The sequence below is a fragment of the Rattus norvegicus genome, chromosome 2, assembly GCF_021556685.1.
Source record: "Rattus norvegicus strain SHRSP/BbbUtx chromosome 2, alternate assembly SHRSP_T2T, whole genome shotgun sequence".
Taxonomy (NCBI): Eukaryota; Metazoa; Chordata; class Mammalia; order Rodentia; family Muridae; genus Rattus; species Rattus norvegicus.
In genome coordinates, this window is record NC_141535.1 from 62,115,614 (window position 1) to 62,138,125 (window position 22,512).

The 22,512-nt window shown below is 43.2% G+C and overlaps 1 protein-coding gene, 1 long non-coding RNA gene and 1 other non-coding gene across 8 annotated transcripts in view; 1 reads left to right on the forward strand and 2 right to left on the reverse strand.

The window, feature by feature from the left end:
* Positions 1-6,418, forward strand: part of Adamts12 (ADAM metallopeptidase with thrombospondin type 1 motif, 12) — a 307,826-nt gene extending 301,408 nt beyond the window's left edge. For both annotated transcript variants that reach the window (NM_001106420.4, XM_087618470.1), the window contains 1 exon segment: positions 2,706-6,418. In NM_001106420.4, the coding sequence (NP_001099890.2) occupies positions 2,706-2,884 (179 nt within the window). In that variant the 3' untranslated portion in view covers positions 2,885-6,418.
* On the reverse strand, positions 1,493-16,575 carry LOC147996117 (uncharacterized). 5 transcript variants are annotated; one of them, XR_015674185.1, is made up of 5 exons: positions 16,310-16,575; positions 12,437-12,598; positions 11,934-11,964; positions 8,418-8,489; positions 1,519-1,837 (listed from the first exon to the last, which is right to left on the reverse strand). It is a non-coding gene; the product is annotated as an uncharacterized LOC147996117 (long non-coding RNA). The 5 variants fall into 5 exon arrangements; XR_015674186.1 differs by lacking the exon at positions 11,934-11,964 and having other exon boundaries at positions 1,493-1,837; XR_015674187.1 differs by lacking the exon at positions 11,934-11,964 and having other exon boundaries at positions 1,508-1,837; positions 12,421-12,598.
* Positions 16,576-19,230: 2,655 nt separating this feature from the next.
* On the reverse strand, positions 19,231-19,362 carry LOC120101289 (small nucleolar RNA SNORA17). Its single transcript, XR_015679351.1, has one exon. It is a non-coding gene; the product is annotated as a small nucleolar RNA SNORA17 (small nucleolar RNA).
* Between the last annotated feature and the right edge of the window lie 3,150 nt (positions 19,363-22,512).

The following is a 22,512-nucleotide window of genomic DNA, read 5'->3' on the forward strand; positions in this document are numbered from 1 at the left end:
CAGTACACTATCTGTTGGTGGAAACATCTTTCTGAAGGGCTACTATTAGTATATTAAAGTTTTCTGTTACAAAAAAAAAGGAAGGAGAGAGAGAGAGAGAGAGAGAGAGAGAGAGAGAGAGAAGTCTGAGACAATTTCACTTTCTTTTTTTTTACATGTTTTATTGGATATTTTTATTTACATTTTAAATGTTATCTCCTTCCCCAGTTTCCCCTTCAGAAACCCACTATCCTATCTCCTCTCCCCTTCCTTCTATGAGGGTGCTCCCTCACCTACCCACCCACTCCCTCCCACCTCCCTACCCTGACATTCCCCTGCACTAGAGGATCAAGCCTTGACAGGACCAAGTGCCTCTCCTCTTGTTGATACCCAACAAAGCCATCTTCTGCTACATATGTGGTCAGAGCCATCGATTCATCCCTGTGTACTCTTGGAATGGTGGTTTAAAGAGAAAAATATGTGATTTGGGACTCACTGGGTTTTTTCCAGAAATGAATTCCTTCTAGAACTAGCACTACTGTTAGTATGTGGACCAATGTGTTTGGAAAATCACCTAGAGAAGTGTGTGCATAAAAGTTGGGATCAGTGACTGACATGTATCTATATTATTAGCACTGGGAGGGAGGCTCTTCAAGTTCAAGACCAGTAAAGCTTGTCTAATGGAAAGAAGAGAGACAACATGACTTCATATGAATGACCTTTTATGTAATCTACTCTAACTTTCTGAGTGTGTGAGAAAAACAAGATGAAGAAAACTAAGTGGAGTCTTTGAAGCTCTAGGACAGGAGTTAGAACTGAGGCAGTAGATGCATATGGATAATGGGGGTATTTGGCCATGCCTCATGTCTTCACCTACATAGTTTTAGATAGAAGAGAAGACACTGTGTATTTGTATCCCCCTCTCTACTGAACTGTGCTGGATGACTGCTGGGCACTCTAAATAGTGCAGTAATGGGTTCTAAAGTAACACTGTCTGCTGCACAGATCTGGCCCTGCCAGTTAGATAACACTTTGCCAGTTCTTACCTACTATAGAATATTTTTTGTCACCTGTGAAATGGAAGGAATAATTAGTTGATACACATGAAATGCAGGGAAGTGTGTAAAATGCCATGTCCAGTTGTTTCCCTGACAATGCTGCAGAGCAAAACACCTCTGTACTCATAGTTGAACTGAGCCATTCAATGCTGTATCCATTTAGCCTGGCTACTTCTGACTGCAAGCTGTAGGTTGTATGGAGACTTGCTTCAGTGTCTCTCATCCTCTTTGTCTGGTAGTTGTGTGAGCAAGATTCTTATTGGGACAGGCTTATCCTCCTGTACACCCAGTGGCCCTCTAGGAATCTTATTTACTAACATCTTTAATCAAGTCATAGAGCTGAACCCGAAGACAAAAAGTGAGTGGATATCCTTGGTCTACCAGGCAGCCGTGGTACAATGGGAATACCTAACATGACCACACAGGAATGACGCCAGATTAACATAAACACTCTACAATGCCTGATACATGATGATTTGTTGAATATTTACTATTATGAGCTGCTATGGATCCTTTCTTGTCAGACACACAAAGTATTACATTAGTAGAAGTTACACTCTTTCTCCTGCAAAGGACAGCCTTTGATCGTTTTAAAGTACTGGTTTTACTGAGAAATTCTTTGAGAATTTCGTATAATATACTTTGAACATTTTTTACCCTCTCTCCCTGAGCTGCTCCCTCATTAACTTCTCCCTTTCCCCTCACCTAAGTTTTAATCTTCTTTTAATCTTCACTGTTGAGTCCAATTCATGTTGCCCAACTGCCACTGCTGGAGCATCAAATGTCAAATCTTGGAGTTCCTGAAAGAGAGTGGCAGAGAGACACACAGACTGTCTAGGTTCCTTTTACTGAAAAAAAAGAGAACAGCTTTGTTTTCTTGTTTGGTGTATTTAAAGGGTAGAACATGGGTTACTAGGAGTGCTAGGTCTTATCTACAACATTAGAGATCATAAGGGCTCAGAGCTATCATACTTTCCCCCCCAAAACCACACCTGTAAGCATTTTTCTTCTGGCCATCACATTGCCCAGCAGTTTTCCACAGAGGTGTGGTGTGGTATGGTGTGGTGTGTATGTGTGTGTGTGTGTGTGTGTGTGAGAGAGAGAGAGAGAGAGAGAGAGAGAGAGAGAGAGAGAGAGAGAGAGAGAGAGAGACAAATTGTCCTTGAATTTAACTTTGCCCTTGTGAAGTTTCAGAACCCAGCTGTATATTAACATCCAACTGGTCTTGCGAGTGGGAACCTACCCTAGCCTGTGCCCAAACCATGAGGCATCACATCATTAAAGAAAACTGTCTCTTTTCCAGCAGCTATCAAAGTCAATAGCTCCTCAGCTCATGCTAAGATTTAATGTCCTTTTCCTGTCTCTACCCTGAGGGATTTTTCTGGCTTGAGCTTGCACAGGGTTTGTCCATGCTGTTCTGATGCTGTGAATTCAATGTGCAATTGCCCTGTTGTGTACAGAATCCACTGTTTCCCATCCCTTCTGATCCTAGTTTTCTTCTTTCTCTTCCTCAAATATCGTTAAGCCTTGTGGGAAGGACTGTGAGATGTATGACTCTGTTGAGGGCTGAGCACTCCAAAGCCTCTCATTCTCTGTGTGATGACCAGTTGAAGGTCTCTGTGTTGATGGCCTTCATGATTTATTTCTTACTGTCCTCTTCTCCCACAGATTTAACTTGCACGAAGGACAGACTTTCAACCAGCTTCTGCCAGACACTAAAATCCATGAAGAAGTGCTCGGTGCCATCAGTACGAGTCCAGTGCTGTCTCTCGTGTCCACAGACACAGAGCATCCACACCCAGAGGCAAAGAAAACAGCAGATGCTCCAAAATCATGACACGATCTAGGTTCAGAAAGAAGCCACCATCATGGGCTTCCACAGCCTGATACCCAAGAACATGGTCCAGAAGGCCACTTCACTAATATTTCACTTTGTACATTCTAGGTTCAACTTTGGGTCATAACAAAACAAAACGCAATGTGTGTGTCTAGTCACTAAATGTTTCTCACAGAAAGCTTGGGGCTGGCTGCTCCCCAATAGGAAGACGAAGTATTTGAGAGAATGATGCTGCAGCAGTTGAGATGAGTTCCTTGGGAAAGTGCCAGATTAGGCAAGTCTGTGAAAATATGTCTTTCCCCCTTTAAAGATGAAAATAGAAACCTGTTTTTTTCCCAAACTACCTCAAGAAACAGAGACACACTTACCCAGGAAACAGATAATCTTTTAAATTTGTCTTCATGAATATATCCCCCTTAGGTGCCTTGGGTAGCCACTGTTTAAAAGCCATGAGGCAAGTTTTAGGACCATCTATCTCAGTAGTCAATAAGGACAGGAAAAAGATGCTAGCTATGGTGCCCTGTCTGTTCTCCATCACTGTAGGACTTCACAACTGGAAACCTAGAATCTTGGGACAAACCATGGAGATTTGAGATTAAGGAGACAGGGGCATCAGATGCAGCCTAGGGGCATTAGATTGGCGGTCAAGAAGTCATTTTTTACTTTACTTCAATTTCTATTAAAAGTCCTTAAAATGCAAATGAACAGAATCAACTTCTAGCTAGCATAAGAAAGAAAATGGTCCTTGTCCCTCAAACTTTACTGGCTTTGTTAGCTTGTCACAGAACAAATGTGTGTTCCTGTCTGCCAGTGCCCTGTCCCTTTCGGAGTCATGACCTCAGGTCTTCCCATCATCCCTGTGCAGAAAGATTACACACAAACCTGCTACAAGTAGGGTTAGGGCTGTCTGCACACCCTGTTTCTCTTCTGAGAGAAAAAGTGAAGTTATAGGCCAAACCACTTTTAAAAATCAGGTAAATTGTACTAAGTCTAGGAATTTAGTAGAAATTTATAGTTTAGAAGAAAAAAGTTCTAAAAAGTGTGCCTTAGTGTGTCTATTAGTAACTTTTAAAAGAGATAAAGAGCTGGGGTAGAATGCATATTTATCACAGTTGTGCAAGGCTGTAAGTTTGGTGTCTAGCAACACACGTGCATGCGTATACACATACACACAGAATCAAAAATGGAGGCTAACTAACCTTATGGAGAGCAAGCAAGTCAAGAGGGTCCAGAACACTGAAACAGAAGTGAAACAGAACACTAAAACATGCTTGTTTTAGATATCACCCCGCCTCACTGATGTCAGTAGGCTGTGAGCACAAACGCAGAGCAGATTTCCAGGTGAGCCTGTAGACTGAACCTTGAGTGAAAAATGGATGTGTGGAGAGATGCAAGCCCCAGGGAAAGACCCCAGAACCAGCTCTTGACAGGATAGGAGGCAATGTATGTCTTCCGGTGGGACTCAAGGCTTATGCACCAATATGAATCTTCATTCTGGAGTGCAGTGTCCCTCAGCTCCCTGTAGTTATCTGTCCATTCAGCAGAATGGTGCTATTGAACTTGGTGCTAATATCTAGATGGTGGCAAAGCTAACAGAATGTTAACAAATAGTCATGTGAAAGGCTAGGTGTCTATGAACTTCCTTATAGACATATGCTTTGTGTGAGATGGTATTGCTGGCCAATGCCAGTTTTATTTGTTCTGAGACCATGAACATAGCATTATATAGGATGCACTTTTAAACTCTTTCAAGACACTAGCATGGATTATTCTGATCGATTCCTGTGGAAAGTAAAACACTGGGATTTGGATAAAATTCAAGGTATACCAGAAATAGGAGAAAATACACATTTACTGAAGCCAGGGAATTATGTATAGTTAAGCATACATTCTTGCATTCTGTCTTTACATAAACACATTGCTGGCCAATGACAATCTCTGATGAAATAGCTATTTTAGAGAAATGCTTACATTAATCTGTTAGTGGCAGAAATGGAGAAAAAAGTAGAGGAGAACTTGACCTTCTAATGAGGAATTTTGCAAGGGCTAGTAGTATAGGCTTTCAAAAGTGTTAATTAATAAGCCATGTGTACTGTTCTACAGCAGAATAAAGAACATGACACCAGAGTCCTGGGTATGACCAGGCTTACAAAACTCAGGAACAAACTTGGATTTCTACTGACCTCAACAAACTAAAAGTAGGCCAGATTTTCCAGTGCAAAAAAAATAGACCATGTCATTTGGGACCCATGTGGTTGAGCACAACATGAGCCTCGGGGGAGAGTCTGGCCAGGTGCTCCATTCTAGATCTTTCTCCATTTTCTTAAGTACAGGAAATAGGTCTCTGATCATGCATCATGGACATCCTCTTCTTCTACCACGGTGAGACTGTCCTATGCCATGTGTCATTAGTGTTTGCTGTAGGAGTCATTGGTCAGCTGCTCAGCTGTGGGCTATCAGTGTTTCCATGGATCTTTAATGCTTGAGATGCTGGAAGAACCTTGAATAGCAGGATGACACTGACAGCAAGAGCTGGATAGTATCTTCACGGGGTCAAATGTGAAGGCTTGGTTTATTTCATCCATCTCCTCCTTCACATCAACACCTTGAAGGTGTGAACAAGAAGCTCAGCAAGAGACACTAGAGTCGTACTCTGAGCCAGACAGATCCACCATGGAGCCTTGTACTTACATTCATCATGTTGGGTTTACATTGCTTTTCAGAGTGATAGACTTAGTTCTTCTCCAAAAAGTTATAAGCTACTTAATTTTAACATCAGAAAAGTGTTATGCCATAAGAAAACAATATTCCTAGAAACTTTATAGTGAACACTTTGTTCAAGTCATGAATCATGTCCTGTAACAAAGGATTGCTTTCCTTTGCAGGAATAACTATTGAGTCATAGGTCTTCCTAAACAAGAGCACAGGCACTTTCCTCTGGTCTCCTGAGACAGCATGTCTTCGCTGGCTGTCCAATGCAATGCTCTGAGAGTCTTTTGAGCAACCGCCACCAAGAATCTGAAGCAATTTGAGAGATTACATAATTTCAGACCCTAATTTCCCATCCAGTTAGCTGAAGTTCTCTGACAGCTACATATTGCAAACCTAGAAAAGTGCAAAGTCTTAGTTTTCTCCTTTCTCACTTCAAGATGAAGCTCTGGGACAGCTTTTCTGGTGCTCAATCCACAGTGATTCACTCTCACAGGCCACATGTCTTGAGTTTCCTGGTGCTATAACCAATCTAATACATTTGATGCTACTCCTGTTGTTAATGCAAGTATTTTTTTTTAATTCAAGTATTTTTTTAAGTTCTGTCACTAAAAATAATGTGATGGGGGAAAATGCATTTCTCCCTACCATTGTCCTCCAAAATAATGGCGTGACATAACATGGCTAACTCATTGTCTCCCCTGTGTTTCTATATTGCTGCTTCACCAGCTGATTCCTACACTCCTCCTGTACCCCATTAGTAAGTACCTCAGTATTAAAACCAGATTGTAATCACAGGCTGTCTCTGTGTGGCATCAATAAATGGCCAAACCCATTGATGTTTTCTTGTGATTCATTTACTCCTACTGTGAGACACTCGCCACCCCCACAGTGTTGCCATGGAGTTTAGCAACTGGAAGAAGTTACTATCAATTTCTTCCTCCTACACTCCTCCCAGATCCCCTCCTCCTCAACCTGTAGTCAAGCACATTATGCAATGAGTCATAACCCAGGTGAGTAGAACATAAGTTTATTCTCATGAATGTGCAGTATCTTCAGGTTTCTACTGCTGTGAAGAGACACCATGACCATGGCAACTCTTACAAAGAAAAGCGTTTAGTAGAGAATGCTTTACAGTGAAGAGGTTTAGCTCATTATCATCATGGTGGACATGCATGTAAACATGGTGCTGAGACACCTCTATGGGACAGCTGGGAGCTCGGCATCTGGATCAGCAAGCAGCAGGAAAAGAGAATGACATTGGACCTGATTTGGGCATCTTAAACCCCAAAGTGATTCACTTCATCCGGCAAGGTCACACCTACTCCAACAAGGCCATATCTCCTAACAGTGCCACTCTCTATGGGTCTATGGGTGTCATTTTCATTCAGACTAGCACATACAAGAACTGAAAAAAAATATGACAATTTGAAGTGAAATACCCAATCTGGTGTAGTCAGAGCCTCAGCTTATACTACGAGTTCCTTTCTTGGTGTCCTAAGGGAAGACATGATGCTTTTTAAAAAGGTAATTCACATCTAGAGGAGTTTACATGAAGAAGATAATCATTGCTCAGAGACAGTGCAGGGCTAAGTTTAGGCAGCAAAGGTGAAATTTGCTCATATAGAAAGGAATCTACTAGTTGTTTAAGCAAATGCATTGAAAAAGAGACAGCTGGACTAGATAGGTGACCCCTTAGAAATTTTGAGGATGTATTTTGGGTGGTAGGAAAGGTAAGTTTGATCAATGTGGCATTACAGACTATGGTTACTTCTATGCTTGTGCCTTAAAAAACTTTTCCTGACTACCTGGGAACGCTTTCTTTCTTTATTTTTTTTCTGGGAACTCTTCTTACCCTTCAATTTTCTGACCAAATGTCTCTGTCCTTAGGAAGGCTCCCCTGACGCTGTTAGGATGAGTAAGGCATACTCTGCTCCTGCTGTGTCCTGCACATCTTGCACTCTTAGAAATTTAGTTTCCCAGGAAACGTGTGGCAATGTCTAGAATGTGTTGTATTTTTACAAGTGGGACTAGATGAATGAAATGCTACCACCATCTTGTCAGTGGAGGTCACTGATGCTGCTGGGCATCCTACAGAATGGTGACCTCCCTTTTACCAAACATATCTCAAAATATCCACTGTTTTAAAGTTGGGAAAAAAACTGCTCTAAGACAATTATCACCTTAGAATTAGGAACAGAGATTGGAGTTAAATAAAAAAATGAATGCACTCTAAAATCTAGACCCCAGGAAAAGACTGATAAGCTAGATCAAAAAGACTTCAAAAGCAAGAAACTGCATATGGATTCAAAGTACTTTGGATTGATAGAAAGCGAGAAGTGAACCAGAGGTTTATATGCTAAAAATAAATAGATAAATAAAAAGGATAGGAAGTGTGTGTGGTGGGGGGGAGACTAAAGGTTGGAGTTAGATCCGAGAGGAGTTAAGAGAGAGGAGCCAGGCATAAATATAATGAAAATGCACTATGTGTATGTTTAACATACTCAAAGAAATATCAAAGACATAGTTTTAAAAGAAAAGAACATCTTGACATTAGAGGGGAGCTGTAATCATGAGCTTGCCCCTGATCTCATGGACTAGCCTAGGGATTGAGATATCTCGGTTTTAAACTCAGAGCAATAAACTAAAAGGAAAAAACATAGAACAGTGATACAGTGATATGCTAAGGGTTTGAATTAATCATCCTCTTGCAACTGAGGTCTCTAATCAAACAGAAAGTACACATGATTAGTCAGTTCAAAACACCAGCTTTACTAATGGGGACATTGGTTTGAAGAATATGTGTGGGTTGCTGATGGCAAAAGGTTCCCTACCTTTCATATCTCCAGCCTCCACAGTAGCAGCAGGAGTCTGTGAGGAAGGTTTCCCCATAGAGGTGTGCTGAGCTGAGGAAGGGAAGTGGGAGAAGAAGAGAAAAGTGGAGCACATGGCTTATTAACCTCAACAGACATATCTCTTATTTCCTATCCTAGTCCCCTGACTGACACGTAGTGTGTACTTTATATAATAACAGGAGGACTGTGTTAAGGAAGATAAGACCATAGATTATAGGCAAAACAAAAGCACAGAGGGAGGATCCTGGAGAAAAGGAGGCATAAGTAGGAAAGGTTGTGGGAGTGTGGGGGATACTGGAGGCATAGGAAGAGCTAACTTGAAGGAAGGGTTTATAAAAGCAACATGAAAGCCTATGACCTCAATTAATTAATTCAATTAAACATATACACTAGAGGGATAGTAGAATATATACAATATGGAAGAAGCCTGAGTTTGAGGGTTGAGGTATTAAACCCAGTCTGGGTGGAGAAGGGAGTAGCATGTGGGTCAACTGAAACCAAGGATGTATATAAAAATCTTATTGAAAATTCTCTAGTTAGTAATCTAATTCTAAATTGCAACTCTAAACAAGAGTTCAAGAAGAACTACCCTCTGTGGAGGGACAAGGTCACTCCCAGAGAACAAGGATCATTAAGTGAAAATCTCAGTGTGAGGTTCAGGTTGCCTTCTTTGTTGGTCAGGGCAGACCCAGAAGTCCCAAAACAGCACAGGCTCTTACCTTACCCCTGGTAGCCCACCATAGCAAAATGGTGAGAGCCTGTTGCTGAAGGCACCACATACTTTGGCTACAGGACACAGAGAAATCAGCCTCTAACTGATCAAGAAATATCCTGCCTACTGGCTAGCTTTCCCAGTATAGGAAGGTACTAGGCTGGCTGTTGGATGAATTACATTTCCGTTGTGGTGTAACAACATGACCAGGGCAACCTTGAGGAGCCTTTGTGTTGGCTTAAGGTTCCAAAGGGTAGAGTCCATGTTGCTGGGGGGTGGGGGTCAGTGTGGCAGCAGACTGCAGTCGTGATGGAAGGAATAAGAAATTAAGAGCTCATATCCTGAATGGCAACAACAAAACAGAGAAAGAAGACTGAAAGGAGACAAGACATTTTTACTCTCAAAGCCCACCCCCAGTGTTACACTTCCTCCTAAGCCTCCCCATACAGCACCAGCAGCTGGGGGCTAAGCTGAAATGCCCAAGACTGTGAGTAGTCATGTCTGATTCAAACTGACAAACCAACCAAAATTTCCATCATAGCAGGGATGCTGCTCTCCAGGCCCCAGACCTTACTGAAGAGCTGCAGGCCGTTGATAGCTGCTGGGGGAGGTAGTCGGTGGTGTCATTTTTTTTTGTAGGTTTTTTTTTTTAGAGTGTTCCAATTGGTGTGTTTTTGTGCTCCTGTGGATGGCCCCAAAACTCATGCACATATGGACAGTATTAATTGGGACTTCGTGGATTTTTTTTTTTTTTGAAGAAAAGAGAACATGGGGCTAGGGGCAGGATATGTTGGAATGAACTATAGGGAGAATTGAAAGAGGAAAGTGGGAGCTGGGTATGAACTTATTGTACTATAATAAAACAAGTTAATTAAATAATTAATGCAACGTTAAGAAGCAGGAAGAGCAGATGAAGCTTTAGCAAATGAAAAACAGTGTTGTGGAAGCTAAACTTTATGAGCTACTCAGACCCAAGACACAGAGCTCAACTCCCATTGCAGGTTCCAGCAACAGCCACACAACGTTCAGGAATCATTAATGTTGCTTAAGAACAAAATGTCCCTGCAAGGTGCCCACTCACACAGGATCTGTCAGATGAGCCCAAAGAGCTCAGGTTCCACTCAGCCAATGTCTGATATTAATCATTTTCCTGAGTTCTTTCCTGTGCTTAAAGGAGACATAGAGTGCCGAGGAAGCAAATGGTCTGTTTAGTCTAAACTGGAAGCAGAGAAATGAGCAGACGCCTCAATTCTACCACAGAAAATTATGGGCTTTGGTCAACTCTGCAACAAAGATGTGCTTCTTTGTTTTTAATCCCTTCATGCCTTGCAAGGATGTTGGACAAAGGCATATAAGAGATGTGAGGGGATCTGGATTATGGAGTCAGGATTGCAGAAAGTGGCACTGATTCATTAACTTGAAAAATGGTTTTAAGTCAATGAGGTATAAAGTATTCATTGTAAAATATGAAACTTTAAAGCATTTCCTCCATCATGGAGACTGCTCAAAAGAGCATGCATGTCCCCTCTGCTTTATGCTTCTTGTGTGTAAATTATTGGTGCTGAAATAAGGACTATCCAAAATCTGATCTGCTGACATTCTGTGGTGTGACTTCTTTGACTCTAATCAGTGGGAGTAACCCACAGTAGACCCCTATTGGCCCTTCTGTACTACATGGTTCTGTGCTACAACTCCCTGTGAGCTTCATTATCAGCCAATTAAGCTTTTCCTCATATAGTTGATACAATTTTGGTGGGTAGTGATTTGCTTTTCCCACCATAAGACCCCTGATCTCACTACCCAACACTAACCTAGAGCACAGGCAGACTGTCAAGTTAAACAGAGGAAGTCTTCCTTTTTTAACCCATTTAGCCAGTCACTGAGCATTCTTTAGACTAGAGCTCCAAAATTATAACATCCCAGCTCCTTAACAGGCTGATTTTTACTTTACAAACCTATGTTTCAACTGATGCATAAACTAGTCCCAAGCTTACTGTTGTAAGATCAACCATCACTTTGTGTGGCCATGTGTTCAACGGAGCAGGACATTTCAGAACACAGAGTGACAGCTTATTTCTTCCCCACGATGCTGAAAATGGCAAAAGCTCTTGACACTAATCCTCCCACTGAAGTTAAGGATGGTGCCGCATGTCTACAAAGCCAGGACTATGGAGCCTAAGGCAGGAAGATCCCCATGAGTTCCAAGCAAGCCTGGATTGTAGTGTGAAGACTACTCTGGTAGGAGGAAAAGGAGGAGGAGGAAGAAAAGGAAGAAGTAGGAAGAGGAAGTGGAGAAGAAGAGGAGGAGGAGGAGGAAGGGGAGGAGGAGGAAGAGAAGGAGAAGAAGAAGAGGAGGAGGAGGAAGAGGAGGAAGAGGAGGAAGAGGAGGAAGAGGAGGAAGAGGAGGAAGAGGAGGAGGAGGAGGAGGGAAAAGAAGAAGAAGAAGAGGAGGAGGAGGGGGATGAGGAGGGGGAGGATGAGGAGGAGGAGGAGCAACAGCAACATCCAAACCTCTGCAGTACTCATTATAATCAAACTCCATGATGGTTTCTAGCAGCCTAAGGAAGTATGCTACCACACCTCCAGGCACCCAAATTACTGTTTAGCAAAGCTCAAGGACTCAAGGGAATTTATTATTTGTTCTAAGACAGCTAGCATAAATCTTTTTCTAAGAGTATTTACTGAAAGCATAGAACTAAGAGGTCTTCTCTTTTGCCTTTGGCTGTCTCCTACAGCCCAGGGGTCTCAGGGACCTGAAAGTCATTCCTTTTCAGTGTAATCACCTGGAAGGATAGGGCTCACCTTCTTCAGTGCCTGGAAGAGAACAGAAATGTGACTCTGCTAACTGCCAGTCAGCATGCACACATAGCAGTTCACAGGGAGCCCCTCTCCACATGCTTTTTGTAATGTTTTTCAGTTTCTGAATTCTTGCAAGTTCCAACATTTCCCACTCTCCCACTTTGCCTCTTTGAAACATCCAAACGAAACAGCTGAACGTTGGGTACATGGATGACAATCGAGTCTCTCCCCTGTTGCAATGGCCTTTAGATTCTTTCTTTGTTAATGACAAACTTTGCTCATCTTTAATAATGTCTGATGATTTTCTGGGAAACCCTCACGGTTTGAGCTCCTGTCAGTTGAAATCATCTTCATGTCATTTTACTTACATGTTTTGGTACCTGAGCTGGAACTGTCAGCTAGATCACTTATCCATGGTTTCTGCATGGGGCCTCTCCTAGTGTAGCTTCATGTACATCTTCAACAACTTACCTCATGCCACACGTACCTGTCATACTCATAGTCTTGCTTATAAACTTGGATCCAACTACTCATGAGCTGCACCCAGGTGGCCACCCTGAAGTGGAGATAGGCTGTTCTCCTGCCAACCAAAGCTGCCATTTCTCATTTAAAGTCAGCATGGAGTCTCAGCAGGAAAAGAAGCGAGGACCTGTGAGAAAGAACCAGAGTGGTGAACAATGGCAGTGGTGATCACCTAATGAGTAGGAGCACCTCTCTCCAGCTTGGTGTGGGTAGCTGGGAATCAAGTCCAATACACAGAGCTGTGGGGACCAGCGAAAAACAGAGGCTGCATAACATGGCAGTGTGTCCTCAGCTGATTGTCTTGCATCCGTTTTAGATTACAGACAATAGATGAGCTAAGGAATCAGAGATTAAATTAGCCAGAGATTCCCCTTAGCCCATGTGGCTTGGGAAATGGATGTGTTATACAGCCTCAGGAATCGGTAGTTCTTCTGCTGCAATATTTTGAGAACTACTGATGCACATAACATTAAGAACAGGTCCTTGCTTTTGTCTGGTGGTTGCTTTAACAGGCACTGAACCTCGAAAAAGGTTGGGGAGGCTGATATAAAATGACAATATTATTAATATTTGTCTCTCCAATTTGGGGGGGGTGGGTGGGAGGGGGAATGTGTGGGTGTGTGTTATTTTGGTGATATGAGAATCAAACCTAGAGTCTTGCATGAGCTAAGAACATATTCCACCACTGTGCTCAAGTAATATGCTCAAGTATCATGGCCTCTTCTTCTTAAGAGTGACCTAGGAAATGCAAATCAAAACAACCCTGAGATTTCACCTCACACCAGTGAGAATGGCTAAGATCAAAAACTCAGGTGACAGCAAATGCTGGCGAGGATGTGGAGAAAGAGGAACACTCCTCCATTGTTGGTGGGATTGCAGACTGGTACAACCATTCTGGAAATCAGTCTGGAGGTTCCTCAGAAAATTGGACATTGAACTGCCTGAGGATCCAGCTATACCTCTCTTGAGCATATACCCAAAAGATGGCCCAACATATAAAAAAGACACGTGCTCCACTATGTTCATCGCAGCCTTATTTATAATAGCCAGAAGCTGGAAAGAACCCAGATGCCCTTCAACAGAGGAATGGATACAGAAAATGTGGTACATCTACACAATGGAATATTACTCAGCTATCAAAAACAATGACTTTATGAAATTCATAGGCAAATGGTTGGAACTAGAAAATATCATCCTGAGTGAGCTAACCCAATCACAGAAAAACACACATGGTATGCACTCATTGATCAGTGGCTATTAGCCCAAATGCTTGAATTACCCTAGATGCCTAGAACAAATGAAACTCAAGACGGATGATCAAAATGTGAATGCTTCACTCCTTCTTTAAAAGGGGAACAAGAATAAACTTGGCAGGGAATAGAGAGGAAAAGATTAAAACAGACACAGAAGGAACACCCATTCAGAGCCTGCCCCACATGTGGTCCATACATATACAGCCATCCAATTAGACAAGATGGATGAAGCAAAGAAGTGCAGGCTGACAGGAACCGGATGTAGATCTCTCCTGAGAGACACAACCAGAATACAGCAAATACAGAGGCGAATGCCAGCAGCAAACCACTGAACTGAGAATAGGACCCCATTGAAGGAATCAGAGAAAGAACTGGAAGAGCTTGAAGGGGCTCGAGACCCCTGATGAACAACAATGCCAAGCAACCAGAGCTTCCAGGGACTAAGCCACTACCTAAAGACTATACATGGACTGACCCTGGACTCTGACCTCATAGGAAGCAATGAATATCCTAGTAAGAGCACCAGTGGAAGGGGAAGCCTTGGGTCCTGCTAAGACTGAACCCCCAGTGAACGTGATTGTTGGGGGGAGGGCGGCAATGGGGGGAGGGTGGGGAGGGGAACACCCATGAAGAAGGGGAGGGGGAGGGATTAGGGGGATGTTTGCCCGGAAACCGGGAAAGGGAATAACACTCGAAATGTAAATAAGAAATACTCAAGTTAATTAAAAAAAAAAAGAGTGACCTAGCTCTGGAAGAGTGAAAGGTTAACTTTAAGCTAAATTCTTAGATTCCTAGGAGCAGAGGAATCTGAAATGAAGCTGATATAATGCTGATATAATTGGGTGCCTCCCCTGTGAAGATTTTATTTCCTTAGATAAATATCAAATTAAAAACCCTGCTATTAATCTATGCAGTGCAGTCCTATGCTTATATTTCTGTTTTTTCATAGCACAATTCTGAGGTCCAGCTTTACCTCAAGATCATTTGGTCAGTTATTCCTTGTGGCAGTTGATACCTCAAGTAAGAAGATTTTAATTGCAGCCAAGTAAACAAAGATGGGAACTTGAAGGTGAGAGAGGAAATATTCACTATGGACTAGGACAGACCAAAGGAAAGGTAAAGGTGAAAAGGCAGATGTCATGCTTCACGATAAGAGAGTAACCTATCCATGATGGAGGATGTGCTTATATAAATGGTAGTAATGGTCTTGTGTTAAGAGTGAGTTTGGGATTCTAAGTGCCAGAGATATAAAAGAGTACTATTCCAGTATTCTGCTGTGTCTGGTCACCAAGACAAGAGTCTGAGGACATGGCAGCTTCACATCTGGGTGGACTAGCATGGGTACTTGTGCCCTGTCTCGTTTGAGTGCTGGTCTTATCTTTGCAGATCCCAGATTTCTGCAGCCTAGGAATTGAAGAAAGGAATGTTCCAGACTTTTCTAAAGCTACTTACTGTGCCTCCAGAAGGTTGACAGCCTCCTACCTATTCTGAGTTTTGAACAATGCTTGCTCTGGACTACTTGGGCAGTTGTGAGGCTAAGGATAAGATGATATGGAAGGTCCATGTATGCTGGAGATTTAAAAGTCACAGAACAGCCTTGGTCCCAGACCTAGCTTCTATTTGCTGTCCAGCACTCCCTACATCTTCCCCCAAAGCTAATGGGCTAACCAAGCTAGCACTGCCCATAAGCACCTGGTAGACAGGCTCAGGACTCCTGAATGGTGAGCAGATGCATTTGCATGATGGGAGGATGGAAGTTCATCCAGCTGAGATTCCCAACAAGTTGGTTCATTGGCCCCATCGCCTTTCAAATTCATAATTCATTGTAATTCTCAGAACCATATCACATGATATGTTAAGTTCTTCAGAAGGGTAGAACAAACCCATGGAATTAATATAAACTTAAAAGAAGTTTATTATGTTGGCTTATACAGTATGGTTTGGATAGTACAGCATTGTCTGTCTTCACTCTGGAAAGGTTGAGACCCCATCACAGCTCAGTGAATGAGGCTGGTGATCTCAACTACCCCACTTCTGATGTTGAAGGTTTGCCAGAGTCCTGCAGAGCCACAAAGTCTTCAGTCCACATTGGAAACCTGAAGAATCTGGGTTCTGATGATGAAGGTAGTAGTGGTGGCAGCAACAGAGTAGGTGAACTTACACCAGTGAGACACAAAGGCAATCAGGCAAAATGCAAAAGTTTTTCCCCTTGACCTCTTCATATTTGAACTCCCTGTGCAGGGTGCTGCTCACATTTTGGCTGAGTTTCCACACTTTAGTGGACCTAGTCAAGAAACCAGATGTGCCTAGACATCTCTTAATTGATTCTGGCTCCAAATAGACTGTGGAAATCAGTCACCACCATTGGGCAGAATGAGGGGAAAGAATAGAAATACCCAGGAATCTGGTGTGTGCCTGGTTCCTCAGAGACCTTTAAGCAACACCTTCTCTGGCTTCCTAGGACCCAATTCTCCACAGGCTCTCGGCCATACCCCTCTCTAGCCTGGGGAACCAAGTGTGATTAAGTATGTCCTACAACACACCCCAGCCATCCTTGTTTATTCAGATAATTATGAAGCTCTTACCAGACCATGGATGCTTGTACTCCATGCTTCTGGCATGCCAGTCCTCCCAAAACAGGCATAGAAGAGATGCCTCTGCTGCTTCATCTGTTTTCAGGATGACTGAGGATCGTGAGAACTTCCAACCATGAGCACAGATTCTCACAGGAGAGGAAACCTGTTGCCAAATAGGACCTAGGCTCACTTTGAAGGTGAACTATCTGAAAAGTGGTGCCTCAAAAAGCAAGGCATGCTTCAGCTCAGGGTTTCAGAGACCATCCAAGAAGACTGGCTATAAAACCATGGCTATGACTAGCTGTAACAGGATTAGCAAAAAAAGGACCAATGTATCTTGAATTCAAGTTTTGACATATGTTCTCAACCTACCTCATGGCCCTGAGTCTCTGTTCCCACCTACCAGCTCTGTCCACTGCCAAGAATGTGACTCACCATAATCCCAGGAGCAAAATTTGTATGCCAAGGCCATATGTGGGTAAAACCTATTTCAAAGCACCAATTATTGTTCCTTTGTACTCAGGCAAAGAAGCTAATTCGCAGCCCAATTACAGGTCATCCTGAATCATTTACTCACAAATATCTTTCACATTTCACTGTAGGAAGCCAAACTTAATCAGTACCTCCTTATCGAGGAGTTACTCATCAAGCATAATGTGCAGAGTTGAGGATTCAAATATCAATAAAACCAAATGGGTGGTTCTACTGTGTGGGAGTGTGCTGTGTCTTCTTACCCTCTAAAGGGTTACCAAGGAATAAGATGCCAAGGACACTCAGGACCAGGGGACAAGGGCATCTGTTATCTATGTCTCGATTGGCAAGATGTTGTGTGGACAGTATTTGGCCTCCATAGAAACCTCTTTATTTCTATGCAAACTGATGTATTAAAAGGAGCCTGAGATGTCTCTGATATATATTATAACTATTAGCTTAGTATCTTATGGGACTGCTGAGTGTGAGAAAAGATGAGTTTCTGACACTTGTGCCTGTTCTTGGGACATTTTTCACCCTGCTGCGTTGCTATATCTGATAGTTCTTGTTTTATCTTAATACCTTTTTTTAAATTTTGTCATACTTGATGGTTATCTTTTTAGAAGCCTGTTCTTTTCTAAAGAGAGGCAGAAAGGGAGTAGATCCAGAGGTCAGGGGAGATAGGAAGGAACTAGGAAGACTAGAGGAAGGGGAAACTATAGTCAGGATATATTGTTTGAGAAAAAGAAAAGAAAATAAAAAGGAAAGGAAAAAGTCCTGATAGAGATGTTTGGCCCAAGATACACCTGCTGTCACTCAGCTGCCACAGGATGCTGGCTCCTCCAGAGGTGTGCTGTCCACCCAGCATGTCTCATCAACTGTGTCTGTCAGCCAGAGTAGCAAAAGCTAAAGGCACTCTTGCTCTCTCGCATTAATCAAGCCTTTTAGCTTCTGGTCCAATCTTCATCCTGTAGACAAAATAGAGACCAACTAAATAACAGTAAAACCTTTTTCACCACTTTACTGGTTCTTTGTGAATGTCACATCATGCACCCCAATCTCACTCATCTCCCTTCCCCCTTGTACTTGTCCTCCACCATTGCAGAGAAGAAAATAATCTCATTGTGGAATCTATAGTGTGCAAAGCGTGTCACACAGTATACCCCTTTATCTACACTTCTTTCCTTACAAATATTCATTGTAATGAGTCATTGGTCTAGTTTGAGGACTCTGGCTTCTCGTACACTATCATACTGGATCTCCTCACTGGAACGCCTCTAAGATATCCTGTTGTTGCCCAGTGTCCTATTGTTTTAAATCTGTAGGACAGGCCTCTTCATGACTTCTAGCAGTTTATCGATGGGGTAGATGATGGGGTGGACCAGTTCAAAGCCCTGGACCTGGGCCTAGTCAGCCTCCTGCTCCCTCCCTCACTCTCTGGCCATCTCGACAACCAGGGTCAGCTCTACCCTACTCCCCAGGCAAGGAAGCAGGGCCTGCCTGGAAGGCAGTAGAATTGTGACTGAGTGTTGCAGCTTGTGAACGACATGGCCAGTTCTCTCACTCTCATGACCCTGGGGCCAGCTTTCCCACCTGTCATAGGTAGTGAGTGACAAAGGAGGGAAGCAGGGCACCTCTCCCTCATCTGTGCCACCACACACCGGACAAGAGACAGGGCTGGCTCTCCTATCCTCACACCCTCAGGACAGGCTCACTTACAACTCCACAGCCAGGACCAGCTCTACTGTGCAGCTCAGGCAAGCAAGGTGCAGGGCCTGCTCTCCAGCCCTCCAGCATCCTGTGGCAGCTGAGTGGCAGTATCTCTCACTAACTCACATTGCCACATACCAGACAAGTTGTGGAGCCAGCTTTCCCACGCTCACATCCCTGGGGCTCTACAACTCCCTCAGTGTGCTGGGCCCACTCTCCTAAGTCTTGCAGCTGCCTGGGTCAACTTTCCTACATTCATACCCCCTGGGCCAGCTCTCCCATAATGCTGAGGTAACGGGTGTGGCCAGTTCTGTAGAGCCCTCATACATCAATGTGTCACTGGGTAACAGCCCAGACCTGGAACATCTGCCATTGCCTAAGCCTCCAGCTGTTGTTGCAGGGCCATGGTCCCAATCATGGTCCCCAGTGGTGACATAGGCCAGGACCCAGGGGCATCATTGGTGACTCACATCAGGCTGTTCCTCACTACCCTTGAATCTCTAGTTCTGCCTCTCTTCATTGTGCCCACATCCTTCTGTTTCTCTTTCTCTTCCAGTTCTCCAACACTTACTCTGCTTGCCTGGGGTCTCTGAGTATCTAGGGTCATCTCAGGTGTGGTCTCAGAAATGCTGTGCTCCACTTGTGCATCAAGGCACTGGGTAGGGGTTATCTTGAGCATGGTTCACCCCACCCCAAGGTCTGCACAGTGGACTGGACTGGAGGTCCTCTCAGTTTCACTTCTTGAAGGGACTGTTAGGCTACTAATCATTCCAATGTTCATAGGTCAGAACACCGAGTGTAGACAGAGCCTCGCTCCTCTCTGCCACCTACTGACACCCATGTGACCCAGCAGCCCCACTTGCAATGCCTCTGGGAGCAGAGGTCTGTTTATTTTCACTTTGACTGTCTGCCATCTTGACTTACAGGAAGATGATTTCCTCTGTTGTTTACTCTAGATAAGAATTGGGTCTTCTGGTCAAATTGTTGGTGACTGTGGGTCAACATCACACTGTCTGGCCTTTGCCCTTTTGTATGCTTCCACTCTTTTCCATTTATTGGTTCTACAATTTTTCTAAGGAAATGTTTAATGATGCAAACTTCCAGTCTTCCACTCACAGAGTTCAATTTGCATAAGTTATATGGGGAGATATTTTCCCCCTTAAGGTCCAGTAATTATGACTCAGAAGTTCCAGAGGGGACCTCAGATATTGTTTTTTTTTTTTTTAATCCTGCTATGGATGGATCTAAGGATCACAGAGAGGTTCTCGAGTCCAGAATTCTTGACCCAGTGGTCAGTTAAGTGTCCCAGAACCTCTCAGAGGTCTGGAATAGAGCATGGGCATTTGTATTTTTAGAAAATACAATTTGTTAGAAATTGAAAGACTTGCATTCTCGGCACTGGATGGCTAAGCTAAGGATGTTAAGTCAATTTCAGCTTCATAGGAAGTTTGAGGTCAGTCTGGTTTACTTGAGACTCTGCCTCACAGATGGGGGAGGGCAGTGAGATGGATCACTGTATGAGTACACATTCCACCAAGTCTGACAAACTAAGTTTGATTCTGGAAGCCCACAAGGTAGAAAAAAGAAAACGAATTCCTACAAGTTGTCCTCTGACCCCCACACGTGTGCCACGGCATGCACATACATACCCCTTCACATGTAAGTGTCTGTTAGTTAGGAAAAGAGTTATTTCAATTAATATTGGAATAAAGGGACCTGTACGTGATTTGGCCAGGATTATGAAGGAAAATGGGAGCATCTGGCAAATTGCTACCATTATGAATTTTATTATTATCTGGTAAAGTCTGACATTGTGGATAGACACAGATGTGTTTGTCTGCATTTCTGATGCCGTTAAAACAAACTATCAGAACAACCTGAAGCCTTGGCGAGTTTGATATCCATGGCAGCTGACATCCACAGACTGAATGAATGATCTTGGGTCCAGCGCCAGAGCTGGCAAGTGACTCAGACAGAAAAATGGCGACATTGCATACAGCTGCTCTGTGATGGCAACATCACCTGCCCCATTTGTGATCCATGCCTTAAAGGTGAACAGATGGTTGACCTGTAAGTTCAAAGCACACTTCCATCAGTAGCTGTGTCGTGGATACCCACACAAACCAACCACACAAGGAAGGTGTGACAGAACGGAACAGCTCCACCCGAAGGCGCTGCTCCAGCCCATTGTGAAACTCCAAGAACACCCCAACTTTTTGTCTTCAAAGCATCTCTCTCCCTTCACCTAAGGTGACTGACATCAAAGCCCACTTATTGAAAAGGGACAAACATGAGTTCCCTACACATTGTGTGTGAGAGAATCAGCTGCTAAAACTCTCTCAGGAAACTAAAGTTTTCCTGAGAACTAACATGTACCCAATCCTTCCTCCAATATACACATGGGTGCTTGCATAAGAAACCTCTTTTCTTTTCTTTTTTCTCATTATGCCTAATGGCTCTGCCAAATAAAGTCAATTCATATAAAGTGACTACTTCAAAAGCCAAAAAAAAAAAATGCTTCCTATTGGTAATTTTATATGGCTGAAACTAATATTTGAGGTACTAAGAAATAGATACCTCATATTGGGAACATACACTGAACTGTTTTTCATTACTCCCCTCAGATGCTTGAGGCTGGATAGCTGATGATAAGGAAACGTTTATTCTGACTCAGGGTTCTGAAGACCCAATGTGGAGGAGCGTCAAGTGATGGCCTTACTCCTGGCAAAGACCAGGTAGCACAGCACATCGCACGGCAAGATGCTAAGACGTGCATAATGAGTTTAGCGATCTTCTTTTAAAACCTCCAAGGCAACACATGCAAAGAATTGTATTCCCAACCAGCATCCAAACCCTTCTAAGTACCACAGTCAGATTAAGTTTCTGCCCTCTTCATACATCCCCTCAGGGACAGTCTCGGACATGAGCCCTCGGGAGCCATATTTTAACTATATCCAAAGTGTAGCAGGAGCTAAGACGCAGAAATGGTCCAAACTCCAAAAGTCTCATTCAAAGAGTGGCCCTGTTCCCAGAGACCAGGCTAGGATGTGATGCAAACATTTCTTAGTTGGCGATAAGTGAATCATTGCAAGCCCCATTCTGTCTCCCAGGAGGGATTTCTACCCAGATATGTACATAATGTCTCCTCGGCTCCTTCTGATTTTCATTCCCTTTGAGTTTTTTGGTGGCTCACCTCAGAATGGGGCCTCTTTCACTACCATACATAAAACTGTAAGCTTGACTAATCCCCTAGGATTCTGTCAACCTTTCCTGCGGTATTTTCCATAGCATTTATTCTGATCAGTTATCAGTTCTGGAATGGAGACTGTGAATGCCAATGGACTGTTCTCACTTTCATATCCTCAGGGCATAGAAGGCTTCGTGGCATACAATAAACATCTCTTGAATTAATTAACAAATGAACAGCTGGCGAAACCCCCGGGCTCTTCTTCTTGGTCAGTCAGATCTGATGTGAACAGAGAAGCATGTGACAACAGTGTCGGGCTTCTTAATTAAGTGATCATTAGCATCACTCCAGATGAATGGAGCCCAGCCTCCTGTGATCACTACCTGACTACTGCAGATACCTGTCTTCCCTAGATCCCTATGAGGATGTCATAGCTTCCCAGCACCCTTCAAAGAAGGGAAGATGCAGCTGCAGAGAAGTTGTAGCCACATAGCTATTTAACAAGAGAAACGTTTGAGAGGGCAACTGAAATGGTGCCACAGGGATAGAAGGTCTGTATTGACTAATGATTTGAGGAGTCTAATCTTCGCTGGGCTGTTATTGTGAAGGGGACCAAAAGCCTTTACTACTAGGGCTAGAGAGATGACTCAGTGGTTAAGAGCACTGGATGTTCTTCCAGAGGTCCTGAGTTCAATTCCCAGCAATCACATGGTGGCTCACAACCATCTATGATGGGATCCGAATGCTGTCTTCTGGTGTACAGATATACATGCAGATAGAGCACTTATAAATAAGTGAATGAATGAATAAATGAATAAATAAATAAATCTTAAACAAGAACAAA